This window comes from Buteo buteo, chromosome 19 (assembly GCF_964188355.1).
Source record: "Buteo buteo chromosome 19, bButBut1.hap1.1, whole genome shotgun sequence".
Taxonomy (NCBI): domain Eukaryota; kingdom Metazoa; phylum Chordata; class Aves; order Accipitriformes; family Accipitridae; genus Buteo; species Buteo buteo.
Genome location: NC_134189.1, coordinates 920,483 through 939,645, shown reverse-complemented (window position 1 = coordinate 939,645; position 19,163 = coordinate 920,483). Strand labels below are relative to the sequence as shown.

Here is a 19,163-nt window from a genome sequence, read left to right as displayed (position 1 = left end):
CTGCTAAAAAACAAAACCAAAAAACTCAGCCAGCCGATAGCATCAAGATTCAGCAAACCATTCAATGACTGGTTTCAACATCTGAATGTTTTTCCAAAATCAAAACTCCCTAGATTCACCAAGAATGCAGGAAGAACACAAGGGTTCTTTCACAGTTTTTATCTGTTTTTGTTTCTAGCAACCTGTATGTATTGCATACTTAATGTAGTATAGTGATGCTTTACTGAAAGGTGTCAAATTGGAAAAATTAAAAGCTGATTGGCAGATATGTAACTCTACCAGAAGTAATGCACAGCAGTGAGGCAAGCCCTGTTACACCAGAAGCCTTAAACTCCTCTTCAGCTCTAGGTTTTTGTCAGCTAATGTTACGCTTGTACATCTTTTGTATGAAGATTGTTTGAAAATGAGAAATTTCTAAACTACATTACTTGCAGATACAGTTGTATTTACTTGTTCTTTCCATTATTGAAATACATTCTTCTGGTAAGTGGAGAGACTACCTTGGCTAATGTGGCTATACTTCCAAATGCAATGTCTGCTCTTGGAGCTATGTCTGAGAGCAGTGTTTTGTAATCCAGTTTAAGTAATTAATAGCTTCTAGTCAGGAGGAGCCTTAATTGTGATTGACTTTTAAGACAGATAGAAATTGGGCTGAAATACATATTTTCTTCATTTAAATAATGTATAAATCACAAACGTGCCTGCAGGTGAAAAGCAGCTCACCCCATCTAGAAGTGTTAGTGTTTAAAGATAAAGCTTTAATTTATGATAACATCCTGCATGCATTAAAAGTCACTTTTCATTTAACATGTGAATAATCACATTTGAACAGTTCAGTTTTTTTATGTATTTAGAGCTGTATTTTTCTCTTGCAGGGTTACCCGCTACAAGACTTGGTACCTTCTTGGAGAACAGAGTCAATGATTTCCTAAGACGACAGAATCACCCTGAGGCAGGAGAGGTTACAGTTAGGGTGGTACACGCATCTGACAAAACTGTCGAAGTAAAACCAGGAATGAAAGCAAGGTATGTTCTTTCCATTTCTAATTTTTCTTTCTTTTGGGCGAGGTGGAAGCTATTTGAATTTACTTGTATGCTGCTGTTTCGAAAAAACAGACTGTTGTATTCAAAACCTCACCACTGACCATTTCTTGACAAACAGATGTTACAGCAGCATATTAATTAGTTGTGATGAGCATCATCTTTTTCATAGTAAAAAGTGGATGCCTTGTATTTGAGTAGTCTGTAAGCATTTAGCTTTAAAATGCCACTAAAATTACACTTAGAGCAGCCTTCATTATTGTGGCCTTTACCTAGTGACATGTATTCTCCAACATGTGAATATATTTGGTATTCCTCTTTACCCTCTGTAACCTGCAGGTTTGTAGACAGTGGAGAGATGGCTGAGTCTTTCCCTTACCGAACAAAAGCGCTTTTTGCCTTTGAGGAGATTGATGGTGTAGACTTGTGCTTCTTTGGGATGCATGTACAGGAGTATGGCTCAGACTGCCCTCCACCCAATCAAAGGTGAGGACCTGCATGAAAGTTTATTTTATTTTGGTACCGTCTCAGCTGAGTGAACCTTCCAAAGTGCTGTATAGAGCTTCAGTGTTGTACATGTGAAGACTCAGTGCTGTTAGCTTCTAGAAACAAAGTTGCTTCTGTAGAGCCTATGTCAGGTAGAGTTGCTTCTTACTGGGGATGCTGGCTGGCAGACAGTGTTGCTGCAAGGATCAGTTGTCAGTATTCTCAAGGAAGGGATTGGATAGTTTTAGAGAGATGAGGCTAGGATCAAAAGAAAGCTGCGTTTCTAGAGGTAAATTAGCATCAGAGGCTTTGAAGATTGCTGTTGTATTGGATGCTTCAAATGTATAAAACAATGTGAATAAACTAGTAGAACTACTTTGAAATCTCTGCTTCTCATCATGCCTTTTTTGGTTTTTTTAGGCGAGTGTATATATCTTACCTTGATAGTGTTCATTTCTTCCGGCCTAAATGCTTGAGGACTGCTGTCTATCACGAAATACTAATTGGATATCTAGAATATGTCAAGAAACTAGGGTAAGTCTGTTTTAATATTTTCTTCTGTGCAGCATTTGTGCTAGGTAGTTCTTATTGCAAATGAAATTACTACATCCTGTTGTTCAGAATATCGTGCCTAAATATCAACTGGTGATAGAATAACTTGGCAACAACTGTGCATAGTTGGAAAGGAGAAAAGACAAAAAGGGCTTGCAGGCTTTTCAGGAGAGGCTTATGCTTCAGATATTTTTAGGTTTCCAAGCTTACGTAAAACTTCCTTAAGTCTAAGTAGAAAAAGTGAGCCTTTTTATCTGGACCATAAAAATTTTGCTGGCCTTGTTGTTAGTGCCATCCTTGTGTAATGCCACTACTTTAATCGGGTCATTCCTTTAGGCAGGCAAGTAAGTTCTTACCCATGTTTGAAGGAGAAAGGTAAGTGTATTCTGTCTGTACTGATTAACTCTAACAGCTGTGTAAGGCCATGAAGAATTCTCTTGCAGAATGAGTGGTTGAAATTGTGAGAAACTGAAAAGTTAGAGAAAGAGGAGAGTACTTGGGACAGCACAAAAGAGAACACAGAACAACTGAAGAAATGAGAAGGGTGGAAATTAAATGACCATGATTGCTGAAGTAGAAGAGGCAGTGAAATAAACATCAAATCTATTGTCAAAGTACCTGCTGTAGCTTGGCAGAGTTATTCATGAAGAAATTGTTGGGGACTATGTTTAGAGCAGTTGCATGGAGAAAAATTAGGGGAGGTGGGTGGTACTGTCTTCAGTACCTCAGTGAGATGATACATTCCTTAGTACTTCAAAGGCATATGTTAGGCTTCTTTCTGCCTTTGTTGTGTATTTTCTAGCCTGTGAGTCTGTAAAATTGCTGCATAGTGCTCAGGCCTCAGTTTCACTTAATGCTGTTTTCTGTGCTAATGGATAACATCAGGTTCTCATTTGGGGAAAACAATATTGGTCACGCAGTATCATCTCTCCCTTCTCAGGCAGAAGGAATGACAACTGGCTGCAGTTCCCAGGGTTTGGGTAGGGTTCTGCAAAGCTGTTTCTCAACACGGCAAGGATGGTTATTTTTCTCTAACTTGAGATCTGATTATTCCTCCTACTGGAGTTCTTTTCAAAAACTAATAGAGAAGAACTGAGGATGAAGAAGTGATCTTTGCGGTATTATATTCTCTGCAGCTGCTACTATTTGGATGTCATCTGTCTTCATAGTACTTGGATTGTACAGCCAATAGCACAGGTTGACAGTGACTGTTTATTCCCAGATAGAATTGTGAAACCTTTTAAAATGGATCCTCAAAGTTAAAAAACAGAGGATTTACAGTAGAAAAGTGAATTGTGTGTTTAAGTAAATCTGTTTTTAAAATGTTGTGAGATAAGGAATGACTGCACTGACTCAAGGAGAAAGAATTCTGGCTTTTACTGCTGAAATACCTAGTCTCCATCTTTCTCTTATTAGTTAATTGGGAGGTGGCAATTGTAGGTCTATATCAGGCTTTGATTTTTGTCTAGACTGGAAAATGTGCACACTTCATATAAACTACTCCACATATAGCACTGAATTTTTAAAAAAAATAGTGAAAAGATGGTAATGCTATCACATGAATGAAGCCGGAATGAGCACTAGAATTAAAATCTTGGAGAGCTATAATTATGGTCCATCTGGTAACACCAGCCAACTTTGTGGTGGCTCCATCTCGTGGCAGAGAGGAGGTCAAGCTCGATTGTTAATTGTCAGAGCCCACATGTACTTTTTTTTTCTCTAATGATGCTAGGTATACTACTGGGCACATCTGGGCGTGCCCCCCTAGTGAAGGAGATGACTACATCTTCCATTGCCATCCTCCTGACCAGAAGATACCCAAACCCAAACGACTGCAAGAGTGGTACAAAAAGATGCTGGACAAATCTGTGTCAGAGCGCATTGTCCATGATTACAAGGTTTGTTAAGTGTATGTTTGTATGGGGGGGGGCGGGGGGCGGTGACGAATCTTGTCTTGGTTTCTTCCTTGCCTTATGCATTGTGCCTGATTCTTGGAGTTTACTGTATTAGTTTTAAGTGAATTGAGCACTAAAAATCTAGAGTTAAAATACATCCTCTTCAAAGCCTGTAGCTTCTGAAATCGTTCTAGCAAGAGATTTGAAATTATTCCTGTGCTGGTTTTGGCTGGGATAGAGTTAATTTCCTTCACAGTAGCTGGTGTCGGGCTATGTTTTGGATTTGTGCTGAAGACAGTGTTGATAACACAGGCATGTTTTCCTTATTGCTGAGCAGTGCTTACACAGAGTCAAGGCCTTTTCTGCTTCTCCCACCACCCTACCAGCAAGCAGGCTGGGGGTGCACAAGGAGTTGGGAGGGGACACAGCCAGGACCACTGTCCCAAACTGGCCAAAGGGATAACTGATGCAGTGTTAAATCTGCACTTAGAATGTGCTCTCATAAAATGCATTGAAATATTAAGCTTTCCTTTGTTTGATTTGCTGGTGCCTTTTTTTATCGCTTACTGAAAAGGTTGTCTTTACTTACGTGACTTGTAACCAAGTGTTTTGCTCTTTTTCAGGATATATTTAAGCAGGCAACGGAAGATCGTCTAACAAGTGCAAAAGAGCTACCTTACTTTGAAGGGGATTTCTGGCCTAATGTCCTAGAGGAGAGCATTAAGGAACTAGAGCAAGAAGAAGAAGAACGGAAGAGAGAAGAAAACACTAGTAATGAAAGCACAGATGTAAGAATGCTTCTGCTATTTCATAATCTAATGTAAAAGTTGTGATTACGTATGGCTAAAAAAAGAAGGGGATGCCTAGGCACTTTGGTTAACTGGCTTTTTCACTTTTATAGCCTCACTCTAATATCAGTTTCAATTTTACATTTTATAAATTAGAGCTGTTAAAATACCACTAAGCTACATTCATATGAGCAGTGGCTGTTCATACAGCTATAAACCTAACTAATTATCGAAGTCAATTAGATTGAACCAGCTGCTAGTTGAATATTTTGCTGCTGAAATCCAATTATTATCAATGTTCATGCTGCAATCTCAGCCTGACTTGGAAGCTTTTTCCTTAAGCTTTAGCTTTTGAATAGTGGCTAAGTCTTCTCTTTCTAACTTAGGTGTTATAATACCAATCATGTTCTGAGGAAGTAACAAGAGCGCTGTGATTTAGTAGTTTAGCCTGTGTAGGGTTTTTTTAGTAGAAAGCTTTAAGGCATTGAGGATCTGAAGTACAAAGTGCTGAACTGTTGTTGGGCTGCTTAAACTTGCTGGTATCCTGTGCAATTTTTTTGGACAACATGCAACAACTGTGCTTTCACGTTCCACAAAGAACAAAAAAAGGTATGCCTCTGAATTCAACAATAAATTTGAAAATGAACAGATGCAGAAATCATGCATCTGTCTATCCTTGGATCTTCAGAGCTTTTATGGAAGAGGTCGTGAATCTAGGATAAGGTTAGTAGTTTTGCTCACACAGTAGTACTTGTTAGTTAACTCTGTTTAAACACTGCTGCTTCATCACCTTATTAGATACTAGATTTTTGTTGGGGTTTAGGATTAATCTTTCTTCTAGAAGACCTTTGGATCAAAAAAGTTAGGTTTAACATTACAGCTAGAATTTGTGGATCTCCTATGCTGCTCTTTGCAATACCTCTTTTCAAGGACTTCAAATAAACCAAGTGCAAGAGTAACCTGAGAATTAGGCAACTTGATGTCAAATTTGCATTAATTAATGTCTTACTTAGGAAGGTATTATTTAAAGTTTGTTTTCCACTTGGCATAGCTGTTAAGTTCCTATCTCTCTAATGCACCAGAAACTAGTCATGAGGAGTCACCTAGCTCTGTGCGTGAGTTTGGTCAACACTTAGTTGATCCTTCACAGCAGTTTGGCCTTAAAACCCTGTGGTGGGGGAAGCTTGCAGCATATTGCTATTTAACCTTTATTATTAAAGATAGTTTTAACTCTTCATTGACCCCATGTTTCACTTCTTGAAAATGAGGCAATAATAAACTGTACTCTCAAATGAAGTGATAGCCATTCATGTTCACTGGAAATTTCCATCCTGACAAAGTTATTTTAAGCTTAGGAAAAATGCTTATTTGGATAAGAATTGCTTTGATCCTTGATCATCATATGCTGTAGTGTTTTGAGGGGCCCTCTGAGAAGCACAGAGAGGAATAAACTGTTCTTTGCTAATTGATTATAATTGAAATTAAGCTGACTCGTTTTGTTCAACTGTTGCAGGATATGACACAGGAGGAAGGTGCATACTAGAAATTACACTGCTAATGCCTTTTGGACTCAGAAGAACAGTTTCATACCAAAATTGGTTTAATGCAGTCTATTAAAAAATAAAAATCAGTCAGAGAGCTGTAACAAACTAAATCTAGGTGGATTAAGTCTTTCTTGCCTCTGGTTAGTGCAATATCAGTTGTACTTTTCAGTTATTTTTAGTTTTGAATTGCATTGGGAAGCCACCTGCTGAACCATTTTGTGATTATGCAAGAGGTTCTTCAGTGTTCAACTATAGCAAACAGGTTTCAGTAAATAACATTTCCCTTGCACCTCCTGAGCATTTATGCTTTTAATATTTTTAGAACTATGTATTGCTGATCTTGTTATCTTCTAGAGTGATTCTAATGGAATTAATGTTTCAGGGGACCCTTGTTAAGTGTCTTTGGAGTAAATTATTGTGAAGTGTGTGTTGTCCTGCAGTTATAGAAGATGTGCGAGTAATAAAATGTGTTGTGACTTAGATACCTGACATAAAATGCCTTTAAAAATTAATAGGTGAGCAAGGGAGACAGCAAAAATGCCAAAAAGAAGAACAATAAGAAGACAAGTAAGAACAAGAGCAGCTTGAGCCGTGGCAATAAGAAAAAGCCTGGCATGCCCAATGTGTCCAATGACCTCTCCCAAAAGCTGTATGCCACTATGGAGAAGCACAAGGAGGTAAGACTTGATAGAATGAGAAATATGTATATTACTCAAGTAGAGAGGTGTACAAAGCTTTGATACTTCAGAGTTGTGCCCTGTAAATTATACAGCTTTGTCTGAAGAATTGAGTGAAACACCAGACAAGTACCAGTAAGTCTGGGCACTCTTTGCTGCGAGGGCATCGGGGATAAATACAACTGTGCTCGTACAGAACTTCCTAACAGTCTAGATGGTCACAACAGTTTTACTGTTACTGTTCAGTGCAGTGCTCCTTACCTAATGCTTCTGAAGAAAGTGAACCTGTGGGGCAGCCAGAGGTTTGAAATTTCCCAGTCCTGTAAGGACTGCACACTGCCCTGGCAGCACAGCATTCAAGTGTTAGTTGGTCCTGGAATTGTACGTTCTGTGTAGTGAAGTTTGGCGACCAAAACATCTTGATAAGTGCCGGCATATTAAGTCCTTCTACTTTGCAGGTTTTCTTTGTCATCCGTCTCATTGCTGGCCCTGCAGCCAACTCCCTGCCCCCCATTGTTGAGCCTGACCCACTCATTCCGTGTGACCTGATGGACGGGCGTGATGCTTTCCTAACCCTTGCTAGAGACAAGCACCTGGAGTTCTCCTCACTACGAAGGGCTCAGTGGTCAACCATGTGCATGCTGGTGGAACTGCATACCCAGAGCCAAGACCGCTTTGTTTACACCTGCAATGAGTGCAAGCATCATGTGGAGACCAGATGGCACTGCACTGTTTGTGAGGTATGCTTGGTGAAGTTTTCCCTACTTGTGTCCCTGTATCTTTGTGCCCAGAGTGCTCTTTACCTGAACTAATTTCTCAGCATTAACTGATGGAAAAAGATCTGTACAGCTCATCCTCTGGCAGTTCAGAAAGAAAGGAGAGGACACGTTTTCTGTAACAAGCCATTCTACTAGTCTACTACTTGGTGTGATTTTTGTCTTTGTCCTGGTTTCAGCTGGGATAGAGTTAACTGTCTTCCTAGTAGCTGGTACAGTGCTATGTTTTGAGTTCAGTATGTGAAGAATGTTGATAACACTGATGTTTTCAGTTGTTGCTCAGTAGTGTTTAGTCTAAAGTCAAGGATTTTTCAGCTTCTCCTGCCCAGCCAGCGAGAAAGCTGGAGGGGCACAAGAAGGTGGGAGGGGACACAGCCAGGGCACCTGACCCAAACTGGCCAACAGGGTATTCCATACCATGGGACGTCACATCTAGTACAGGAACTGGGAAGTGGGGGTGGGGAATCGCTGCTCGGGGACTAGCTGGGTGTCGATCGGCGGGTGGTAAGCAATTGCACTGCGCATCATTTGTACATTCCAATCTTTTTATTACTACTGTTCTCATTTTATTAGTATTATCATTATTAGTTTCTCCTTTTCTGTTCTATTAAACCGTTCTTATCTCAACCCACGAGTTTTACTTCTTTTTCCCGATTTTCTCCCCCATCCCACTGGATGGCGGGGGAGTAAGTGAGCGGCTGCATGGTTCTTAGTTGCTGGCTGGGGTTAAACCACGACAGTCTTCTACTTTCAAGCTATAGAGAACTGCAGTAGAAATGTATTTCTTGTAGTTCATTTAAGGTGCTGCTGCTTAAGCAATTGGGAACTGTAGCAACTGCTTGAGCTGTAACGATAGGATCAGCTGATTTTTCTGAAGAGCGCTGAATGCTGTCTTCCTCCAGAGCCAGAAGTGTTGTGCTGCAGTATTTCTGTAAATAGGGCTCTCCATTGGTTTACTGGCATAGAGGTTTTGCTATGCTAAAGTCATATTCCTGTACTTGGGTGATTCTTCCACTACCCTGTTGTCTCTCTGTAGAATGCTGCAAACAGCATTTTTGTCTTCAGAAGTGCTTGCAATATCAGCGTGTTCGAAGATTGAGTCCAGTGGCCTGGGTCAATGCTGTGGCCTCCAGAAGCTGGACTAACCTTGATTCTGGCTTGTAACTTAATTTTTTTAACCTGCTGGAAGTAAATGACTCTCAGATGCAGTTCTGAAAAGCTCTGATTAAAGTTGATGCTCCCATTTCCTTGTATATACCAGAAAATAAATTCTAAATTTCCTATGGATTAGTGAATCCTGATGAGTCAGGTCTTTTTCTTGAAGATCAATTATTGAGCCCAAACTCGTGCTGTTGCTTTCACAGAATGTAAATGCTGTTCTGTTCTGTCAGCACACTCTGCTGTTTAATTTGCCTGAAAACTGAAAATGCAGATTTTGTTCTCCTTTCTTCTTTGAAAATTGGTACCTCTCCTGCCACTCTTGCCCTCTTCTTTTGAAGCAGCAGCAGATGGGCAGCTGTTTGTTCCTTGCCTTTTTCTTCTCCTTTCCTATCAGGAAAGAAAGGGATTTTTCTGGCCCAGCTGAATGATGTGCGACTTAGTAGCTCAGAGCAAACTTGTTTTTCAAGCTACTACATGTATTTGTATAGATTTCAGACACCCTTAACACCCACGTATTTTCCCTGGCTATAATTTGGATTTATTCCTTCTCTAGTACCTCAACATGGCATGAAAGATTGACTTTTTCCCTAGAACAACAATTTCCCTGGAACAGACTGGGAGTAATTTGTTGACGTGGCATGACATCATTTATTTATGGTCTGGAGTTTCAGGAACACCGATAACTTTCCTTTGTTGTCTTTTCAGGATTATGACCTGTGCATCACCTGCTATAACACTAAAAACCATGACCACAAGATGGAAAAATTAGGCCTCGGTCTAGATGATGAGAGCAACAACCAGCAGACTGCAACTACCCAGAGCCCCGGTGATTCCCGCCGCCTGAGCATTCAGCGCTGTATCCAGTCTCTGGTCCATGCCTGCCAGTGTCGTAATGCCAACTGCTCGTTGCCGTCCTGTCAGAAGATGAAACGGGTTGTCCAACACACCAAAGGCTGCAAACGCAAAACCAACGGAGGGTGCCCCATCTGCAAGCAACTCATTGCTCTCTGCTGCTACCATGCGAAGCACTGCCAGGAGAACAAGTGCCCAGTGCCCTTCTGCCTCAACATTAAACACAAGCTCCGTCAGCAACAGCTTCAGCACCGCCTGCAACAGGCACAGATGCTCCGAAGGAGGATGGCGAGTATGCAGCGGACCGGTGTGGTGGGCCAGCAGCAAGGATTACCCTCGCCCACGCCGGCCACGCCAACGACTCCGACAGGCCAGCAGCCCCCAACGCCACAAACCCCACAACCCCAGCCTCCGCCCCAGCCCGCCTCGCAGCCTCAACCGGCACCTCCCAACAGTATGCCGCCCTACACCATGCCAAGAACTCAGCCCCCCAGCGCTGTGTCCCAGGGCAAGGCAGGTGGCCAGGTGACTCCTCCAACTCCACCCCAGCCACCTCAACCACCAGTTCAGGGCCCTCCTCCAGCAGCGGTGGAAATGGCCATGCAGATCCAGCGGGCGGCGGAGACCCAGCGTCAGATGGCACAGGTTCAGATCTTCCAAAGGCCGATTCAGCACCAGATGCCCCAGATGCCACCTATGGGAATGAACCCTCCGCAGATAGGCAGAGGTCCCAGCGGTCACATAGATCAAGGAATGGGGCCGGCGGGAATCCAGCAGCAGCCACCGTGGGTGCAGGGGGGCCTACCCCAAGCTCAGCTGCAGCCAGGAATGCAGAGGCCATCCATGATGTCAGTAGCCCAGCCGGGTCAGCCGATGAATATGGCACCTCAGCCAGGGATGGGTCAGGTACCTGGCGCCGCTCAGCCCAAACAACCCCCTCTGCCCCAGGCGGCCTTACAAAACCTACTGCGGACTCTCAGGTCTCCCAGCTCACCCATGCAGCAGCAGCAGGTGCTTAACATCCTTCACTCCAATCCTCAGCTGCTGGCTGCGTTCATCAAGCAGCGGGCCGCCAAGTACGCGGGGTCGCAGAACCCCCAGGGGATGACGGGTCAGCCCGGCATCCCTCAGGGTCAGCCGGGCCTCCAGCCGCAGCAGGCCATGCAAGGGCAGCAAGGAGGGGTGCACCCCAACCCAGCCATGCAGAACATGAACCCCATGCAAGCCGGAGTGCAGAGGCCCAGCATGCCCCAGCAGCAGCCGCAGCAGCAGCCGCAGCAGGCCATGGCTGGGATGAATCCTCAGGCGCAGCAGATGAATATGAATCACTCGGGGATGGCTCCCCAGTTCCGAGACCTCCTGATGAGACGGCACCAGATGATCGAGCAGCAGCGCCACCAGCAGCAGCAGCAGCAGGGAGCAGGACCAGCGCTGGGGCCAGGGATGGCCAACCACAACCAGTTCCAGCAGCCCCAGGGCGTTGGGTATCCCCAACAGCAGCAGCAGCAGCAACAGCAGCAGCGAATGCAGCATCACATGCAGCAGATGCAGCAAGGAAACATGGGACAAATAAGCCAGCTTCCGCAGGCGATGAGTGCGGAGACGGGAGCCAGTCTGCAGCAGGCTTTCCAGCAGAGGCTACTTCAGCAGCAGATGGGCTCCCCAGCTCAGCCCAATCCTATGAGCCCCCAACAGCACATGCTCCCCAATCAGGCCCAGTCCCCGCACCTCCAGGGCCAGCAGCTCCCTTCATCGCTCAGCAATCAAGTGCGTTCTCCGCAGCCTGTACCCTCACCGCGGCCCCAGTCCCAGCCCCCCCATTCCAGCCCGTCCCCTCGGATGCAGCCGCAGCCTTCTCCGCACCACGTCTCCCCGCAGACCAGCTCCCCACATCCAGGACTGGTAGCCGCCCAGGCCAACCCCATGGATCAAGGGCACTTTGCCAGCCCGGACCAGAGTGCAATGCTTTCCCAGCTTGCTAGCAATCCCGGCATGGCAGGCCTCCATGGTACAAGCGCCACGGAACTGGGGCTCAGCTCCGAGAACTCGGACTTGAATTCAAACCTTTCACAGAGTACACTAGACATACACTAGACACACTGTAGCATTTTGGGAGCAAAAAAAAAAATAAAAAAAAAAGAAAAGAAAAAACTTATTTTCTCAAGACTTTTTGTACTGAAGACAAATTTTTTTGAATCTTTCTTAGCTAAAACAACATTTTTCCCTGGGACACATCTGAACTCTGCAGCAGTAGTTTGTGGTTTTAAAAACAAACCAACAACGAACCTGAGGGACAGTAGAGTACAAAGAATATATTTTTGTTATGGCTGGAATCATAACCAGTCCTTTTTCTTGGTTTTTTTTTTCCTCGTGTGCGTTGGGGAGGTCAGGGGAAGAGGGTGGTCTTTTGGCTGTTCACCAAAGGATGCCCTCCTCATGCCTCCAATAGGTTTTATTTTTTTTTAAATTAATGAAAATATGTAATATTGATAGTTATTATTTACTGAGGCAGATGGTAAACATTTTCCCTATTCTGGTTTTTCTTCATGTCACTGCAAAAAAACACAACAAATACAGAACAAAAAAAAACCACAGGAGAACCTTTTCCGAAAACCGGAGGACAAAAGGGGTTAATGTTGCTTTAAAAATACATTACATATATAAATATATATATATAAAAATAAATACCAATCTTTTCCTCTTTGGTTGGAAATATGTCAATTCTTTGAAAAATGTAAAAATATTAAATAACTCAGTCCCCTCCTGAAGTCTACTTTTGTCCTCCAAGAATTTTCTATACAAGAGTCTGAGCTTAAAAAAACTTCAAGTATTAAAATAATTTGTACATGTAGAGAGAAGACAACATTTTTGCAAATACACAGGGGCAGCTGCCAAATGGATGTAGTATATATATTGTGGTTTCTGTTTTCTTGAAAGAATTTTTTTCGTTATTTTTACATCTAACAAAGGAAAAAAAAATAAAAAAGAGGGTAAGAAACAGTTCCAACGGGATGATTTTAACCTGAGAAAAAGTCCCTGGGGTTTCTTCTGTATGCTTGCTTTCTCTCTCCCATGCCCCTTTCCCACCCTCTTCCACTTTCTGTAAAACTTGAAAATAGAAAGCAAAAAACCCTCAAATGTTGTAAATCATGCAATTAAAGTTGATTACTTATAAATATGAACTTTCGATCACTGTATAGACTGTTAAAAATTGATTTCTTATTACCTATTGTTAAATAAACTGTGTGAGACAGACAGCCTGTTTTTAATGTTTCCCTTCTCTCCCACATGTGTTGCTTGTTCTTAAAATGGTGGGGGTAGCAGAATATATGCTACTTTAAATGTTGGCTATTTAGACGTCGGAGAGCTATTTAATGTATATGACTGTTTTGAAATGCAAATCTCTAATAAGGGACGTGGAGTAATAATTAGTCTTCTAAATGGACACTTTTGGTACAACTCGGCATTCGCGTTTGTTCCTGGCATGTATCTTACCAAAGAAAAGAGGTCTGACCTCAACAGTTGTGCCAGTCATCTGTACCCCACCCTGCTCACACAGCCTGGGAGCAGCTGATCTTCAAAGGACCTATTTTGCATTTTGAAATGAGAACTATTGTTTGGATATGTGATATTAAAAGATCCTATTTCACTTGGAATATATTGTACACCTTTTGGCACTGCCGTGTGAGCATGAGGTAAGCTTGTGTGCATGTCCCACAGACACTGCAGCGAGACGGCGCCTGGGTGCCCCATCGCCCCGTGTTAAATCTGGTTGATCTGCCAGCCGTAGGGCACGTGATTGGTTACTGTATATTATATATATCGGGGGGATTTCCTGAACAGAAATGCTTCAGCTGTGGAGCGTGGGTAAGAAAACTCAGTTGCGTGCTGCCCATAGCTGTGCGTACATGGAGTTAAATCCTATCATGCAAGAACATGTTGGATGTTGCGCGCTGGCTGGGCACCCACCAGGTATGCGCCTGGTCCGTTGAGGGCTTCCCAGAATCCAGCCTTATTCTGTGCGTGTATATATAGTGCTGGTGCCTAGGGAATAACTTGTATCAGGCATTATGCACCTGGAAGACCCAGATGTGACCAGAGCACACCATCTGCGTAACACCAGCTGCGTTGTGAGCATCACTGCACCCACAAATCCCAGACAAATAACAACGTAAGCTGCCCTCAGGAGACTGCTGGTGGAAGATGATGGATTTGGGAGCCCGGATGGATTTGGGAGCCCCAGACCAGTGCCAAACAAAAGCAATGGTGTATTGCAATGTGAACAGCTATTAGAGGCTGTTAGAAAATGGGAGTGAAATGCTTGATACTTGGATATAAACACAAGCAGGACCATGAACCTTGTATTATAAAAAGGGTTTTGGTAGCAAGCCATCAGCAAGATGGTGGAAAGTTTTGGGAGGCTTAAGGAAAGCAGCCCTGTGCTTTGGTATTCTCCCTTAGGTAATCCTCATACCCATCACCCCTGGGGGGTGGAGACCAGGTCTGCACCAAGCCCACAATTCTCTCATCTGCTTTGGGCGGGAGTGCTGTTGACCTGCTCTAAAGGGGAGCAGAAAACAAAAAAACACATGCTGAATGCCAGGGCAGCAGCCTAGGATGGTTAGATTTGTTCTCCATGCCAGTTGTGGCAAGCTTTCCTCTTCCTTCCCCCCACTCGAGCAAAGCCTAGTTTTACTTTCAGTCCTGGGGAGCTTCTCAGGACGGAGTATAAATAAAATTCCTTCTGACCACATGCTGGCAAGTGAAGTGTAAAGTGTGCCCAGCTTTCTGACTTGCATGCTTTTCGTGCATCCCAACTCGGCACGCAGCTTTCATTTGTGCCTGTACGTTAGCACACAAAGCCTTGAATTTGTCCCGGCCTGCAGGGGAGCGTCTGACCCATGCTGAAGCGGGGAAGCCTCGAGACCTTGCAGAGCAGCTTGGACTCAGAGAGCTACAGGTCTTCTGACTTTGAGTGCCAACCTAGTGACTTGCTTAAAAGATGCCACGAGGCATTTTAAGTCATAGCACAGCTGCTTTGTCCCTCTTTGTAGATGCTGCCTCTGAGCCAAGTCCAAACGTTTTATTGACGTGGTGCGGATGATCAATGGTCTTGAATTCACACGGGGTTCCTTTCTCCTGCATCCCTCCACCTCTGCTTTCCCTGATTCTACTGAAGAACCAGAACCCACCAGTTGGGGAAATAGTGTGGCTGACTGCGGAACTGGTAGGACTTCAGGACAACAAAATTAGGATGTTATCTGTATCGCTGCTGTGTGCTCTTGCCAACCAGTTGCGTCCAAGTTAGAGTAGGTTGTTTCACTTCCCACCTATTTGTTAGACTCTTGGACCAGCAAAAAGAACTCACACCCAAAGTTTTAGCAATCCAATCAAAGATTTATTGTCCAGTTACAATGACACTAATGCTTACAGTCAAATAATAACGCAGTTCCGTGATGTAAACTTTCTAATGTCTACCCCTTCCAATGCCCCTTCGGGTCCTAGGGTCAATGACTGACGTTGCAGGTGGGGAGGGCTTACAGTGAGTTTGTCAGGGTGAGGAGTATAATATTTATGGTTTCTCCCTCAGTCTTGGGGTCATCTGTTTGTAAATAATACTGTACGCCTCCCTGGTTCATTGTTCCACACTATATACAAATTTACTGCTTATGGATTGCTTTCCATATGTTGCATACTTGTTCTTTGTCACCCCTAAAACTGGTTTTACCCAGCTCCTGGTTACTCTGATGACTTGGCCACTGGTGAATTTCTTATAGCCGTGGACCTGCAGTACTGTCCTGTGACTGTATGTGTCTATACTGCTTTTTTTTTTTTTTTTTAATTTAGATACCCTATTTTTTACCCTATTTTAATCATAGATACCCTATTCTACACAGAGCCACTCATTATTACAGAAGCACGGAATGGCTGAGGTGGGCAGGCGCCTCTGGAGATCACCCAGTCCGCCTCCCTGCTCAAAGTAGGGTCACCTTGAAGCAGGTTGCATGGGCCCATGTCTGGGTGAATATCTCCAGGATGGAGGTGCCACAGCCTCTCTGCGTAGTCCCCCCACCAGGTATCTATACACACTGATAAGATCCCCCTGAGCCTTCTCCAGGCTGAACAGTTCCACCCCTCTCAGCCTTTGCTCATCTGACAGATGCTCCAGTCCCCTCATCATCTTCCTGGCCCTTTGCTAGACTTACTCCACTGCGTCCATGTCTCTCGTACTGGGGAGCCCAGACCTGAACGCAGCACTCCAGGTGTGTCTCACCAGTGCTGAGAGGAAGGATCACCTCCCTCCACCTCCTGGCAAGACTCTTCCTAATGCAGCCGAGGAGGCCGTTGGCTCCCTTTGGCGCACAGGCATGTTTGTTGTTGGCATGTTGTTCAACTTGCCACCAGGACCCCCAGGCCCTTTTCTTCCAAGCTGCCTTCCAGCATGTGCTGGTGCATGGGGTTGTTCCTCCCAGGGGCAAGACTTTATGTTTCCCTTTATTGAACTTCATGACGTTCCCATCAGCCCATTCCTTTAGCCTGTGGAGGTCCCCCTGGATGGCAGCACAGCTCTGGTGTATCAGCCACTCCTCCCAGTTTTGTACCATCTGTGAACTTCCTGAGGATGTACCCTGCCCCATCATTCAGGTCACTAATGAAGATGATGTGAAACAGTATTGTCCCCAGTACCAACCCCTGGGATATGTCACTAGTGTCTTGCCTCCATTGGACTTTGTGCCAGTGATCCCAACCTTTCAACCCACCTTGCTGTCTATCTAGCCCATACGTCCTCAGTTTGTGAGGAAGTGCTCAGAGACGATGTCAAAAGTCTTAAGTAAATTCAAGTTAAACAATGTTCACTGCTCTCCTCTCATTCGCCAAGCCAGTCATCTCATCACATAAGGCTGTCAGGTTGCTTAAGCATGATTTCCCCTTCATAAATCCATGGTGACTACTCCTGTTCACCTTCTTGTCCTTAGTGTGTTTGGAAATGGTTTCCCGGAATGTTTGCTCTGTCGCCTTCCCAAGGATTTAGGTGAGGATAACTGGCCCGTAGTTCCCCAGGTTCTCCTCTTTTGAGACAGGAGTCTCATTCTTCCACTCCCCAGGAACTTCCCCCAATCACCATGACCTTTCAGAGATAATAGAGAGTGGCCTTGCAACGACATCAGCCAGCTCCCTCAGCACTTGGGTGTGCAACTGTCAAGTCCCATGGACTTGAGCATGCCTAGTTTGTTTAAATGTTCTCTAATCTGATTCTACTTCACTGAGAGTGTCTCCTCTGCTCCAGACATTCCCACTGGTCTCGGGGAGCTGGGATTGCTGAAAACAGGGAACTTCAGAGAGGCACACAGATGTGCTGACTTCCCAGAAAAGTTATGAGAGCTTTCCCCAGGATGCTGTCCTCCCAGCACGTCCTTGTTTTCATGCATGCACGTGGGCTGGGCCCCCGTCTGCCAGGTTTCAACATCTTTCCTGTCCGCATCACACTGTAACCTTTGCTTGCCAAGCTAGTCCATCACTTCCTCACTTGATTGTCAGTTCTCCTGTCCCTCACCTGTTGTCCCTAGTTTAAAGCTCTTCTCCACAGGTTGGGCACCCTTTGTCTGCTTAGCAAAGACGGTTTTGCCTCCTTGGTCAGGTGGATCCCATCTCTTCATAGCAGTCCTTGATCCTTGAAGAGAGTCCCATGGTGATAAAAGCTGGATCCCTATTGACACCAGCTGCACAACCAGTTATTGCCCTGCAGGCTGCATCTGTTCCCCCTCAAGTACTTTCCCCTCCCCAGCAGAAGACCACTCAGCCCCCACACTCGTGGCCATTGCATCCAGAGCCATGACGCCACACTTGATACGCTCTGGGTCTCCCCTGGCAGTATCATCGATGCCCACACGGAAGAGCAGCGGGGCAGAGGGAACCGTGAGGACTGGACAAGCCTTGGCAGCCTCTCCATATCATCCCAGATCTGAGACCCCGACCCGCAGCCGATCTCCGTAGGCAGGTTGGTCGACGGTGACCTCCGTCCCCTGCAGCAGAGAGTCTCTCACTACCAGCACCCACCGCTTCCACGAGGTGCTGCTGCACGGCTCAGGCCCAGGCTCAGGCAGTTCAGACATTTCACTGGACACAGCTCCCAGCCTCACATCTGCTGTGAGGGCAGTGAACCGATTCTGTTGTTGTCCCGTACACGTCCAGGTGGAGCAGGAGACATCCTCCTGGTGCCACAAGTCACAAGCTTCCAGCCTTCATCATCATGGGAGTCACCGATTCCCAGCCCGATGAGCACAGACTCTGCCGTCAGTACACATGGGGGGTTCGGGCTTTTGAAACTGCAGCGTCTCCGAGAAGATCCTGTTCTGCCCCAGCCTCAGCCAAAGCGAGAAGCCTCAAACACTCCCTGGACCACAAGACTTGCCAAGCCATATCCTCCCACAGAAGAGCTCAGCCTGGGTGGAGGCTCTGACGTTACGGGGAGAGCTGTTCCAGTGTCTGTGGGAGGACATGCCACGGGGCACATCACCACCATTGCTGAGCGCGGGGACCCTGACCCCCTCTGTGCACCCCACTGTGCAAACCCCCACGTCTGTTAGCTGCTTTGTGGGAGCTGTGCCTTAGGCCAAGCAGTTACGTAGGCTTCTCCCTAGTACCTGCTATCTATTAGTTACAACAATATAGATGTAGTAAGTGTCACACCAGGTAATTGTACAAAAACTGAAATAATGTTGGTAACAGTCAGCTGGTCGTTAGACAATTGTAACAGCAAAACAAGCTACAACGCAGCTCCTGGCAGGCCAAGAAAAGTCCAGACAAAGCCTGACAGGGCCCAAGTTACTCACCTAACGCAGAGCCTGTGGCCTCTTAGAAGCGGTGGCAGCGCCACAACAAGGCTGAGGTACACGATGTGACAGTGACAGCCATTCCAGCTGCTACTTGCTTTTCCAGTGCTTCTTCCAGTGTTTGATGCACACTTTGTTCCTCTGCAAGAAACTCCACCTCCTGTTTCCAAGATGGTCTTTTCATGCACACCATGTCCTTGATTGTGCTGCTGCCAGTTCCAGCCAAACTCAAGGACTCTGGCCCAGCCTCTCTGGAGAGTCTGGAGCGGGTCCTGTATTGAAAGACAGCAGTGGTCAGAAGCATCTGCTCCTAATGACTGGTTCTGCCTAAGCATGTGAAGAGGCCTCCCACACTTGAAATGAGCTTTTCTTCGAAGAACAGCCATACGTTGCCCTGGCTGTGGAATGTTTGGTTTTACAAACCCTCTTAGCAGCTGCCTTCATACAACACAACCCTTGGGTGACTGTCAGTTTGCACAAGGAGCCATTTCCTCCCTTGGCTTGTCAAAACAGATCACGTGCTATAGATCCCGGCCCGAGACAGCCTAGCCCAGCCC

At 45.2% G+C, this 19,163-nt stretch overlaps 1 protein-coding gene across 2 annotated transcripts in view; it reads left to right on the top strand.

Moving 5' to 3' along the window:
* The window catches only part of EP300 (EP300 lysine acetyltransferase), a 67,768-nt gene extending 54,741 nt beyond the window's left edge, over positions 1-13,027 (top strand). For both annotated transcript variants that reach the window (XM_075051296.1, XM_075051297.1), the window contains 8 exons: positions 876-1,026; positions 1,381-1,527; positions 1,948-2,061; positions 3,812-3,977; positions 4,598-4,762; positions 6,822-6,983; positions 7,442-7,723; positions 9,626-13,027. In XM_075051296.1, coding sequence (XP_074907397.1) covers positions 876-1,026; positions 1,381-1,527; positions 1,948-2,061; positions 3,812-3,977; positions 4,598-4,762; positions 6,822-6,983; positions 7,442-7,723; positions 9,626-11,866 — 3,428 coding nt within the window. In that variant the 3' untranslated portion in view covers positions 11,867-13,027. The remainder of the gene's footprint in view (positions 1-875; positions 1,027-1,380; positions 1,528-1,947; positions 2,062-3,811; positions 3,978-4,597; positions 4,763-6,821; positions 6,984-7,441; positions 7,724-9,625) is intronic.
* Positions 13,028-19,163: the final 6,136 nt, after the last annotated feature.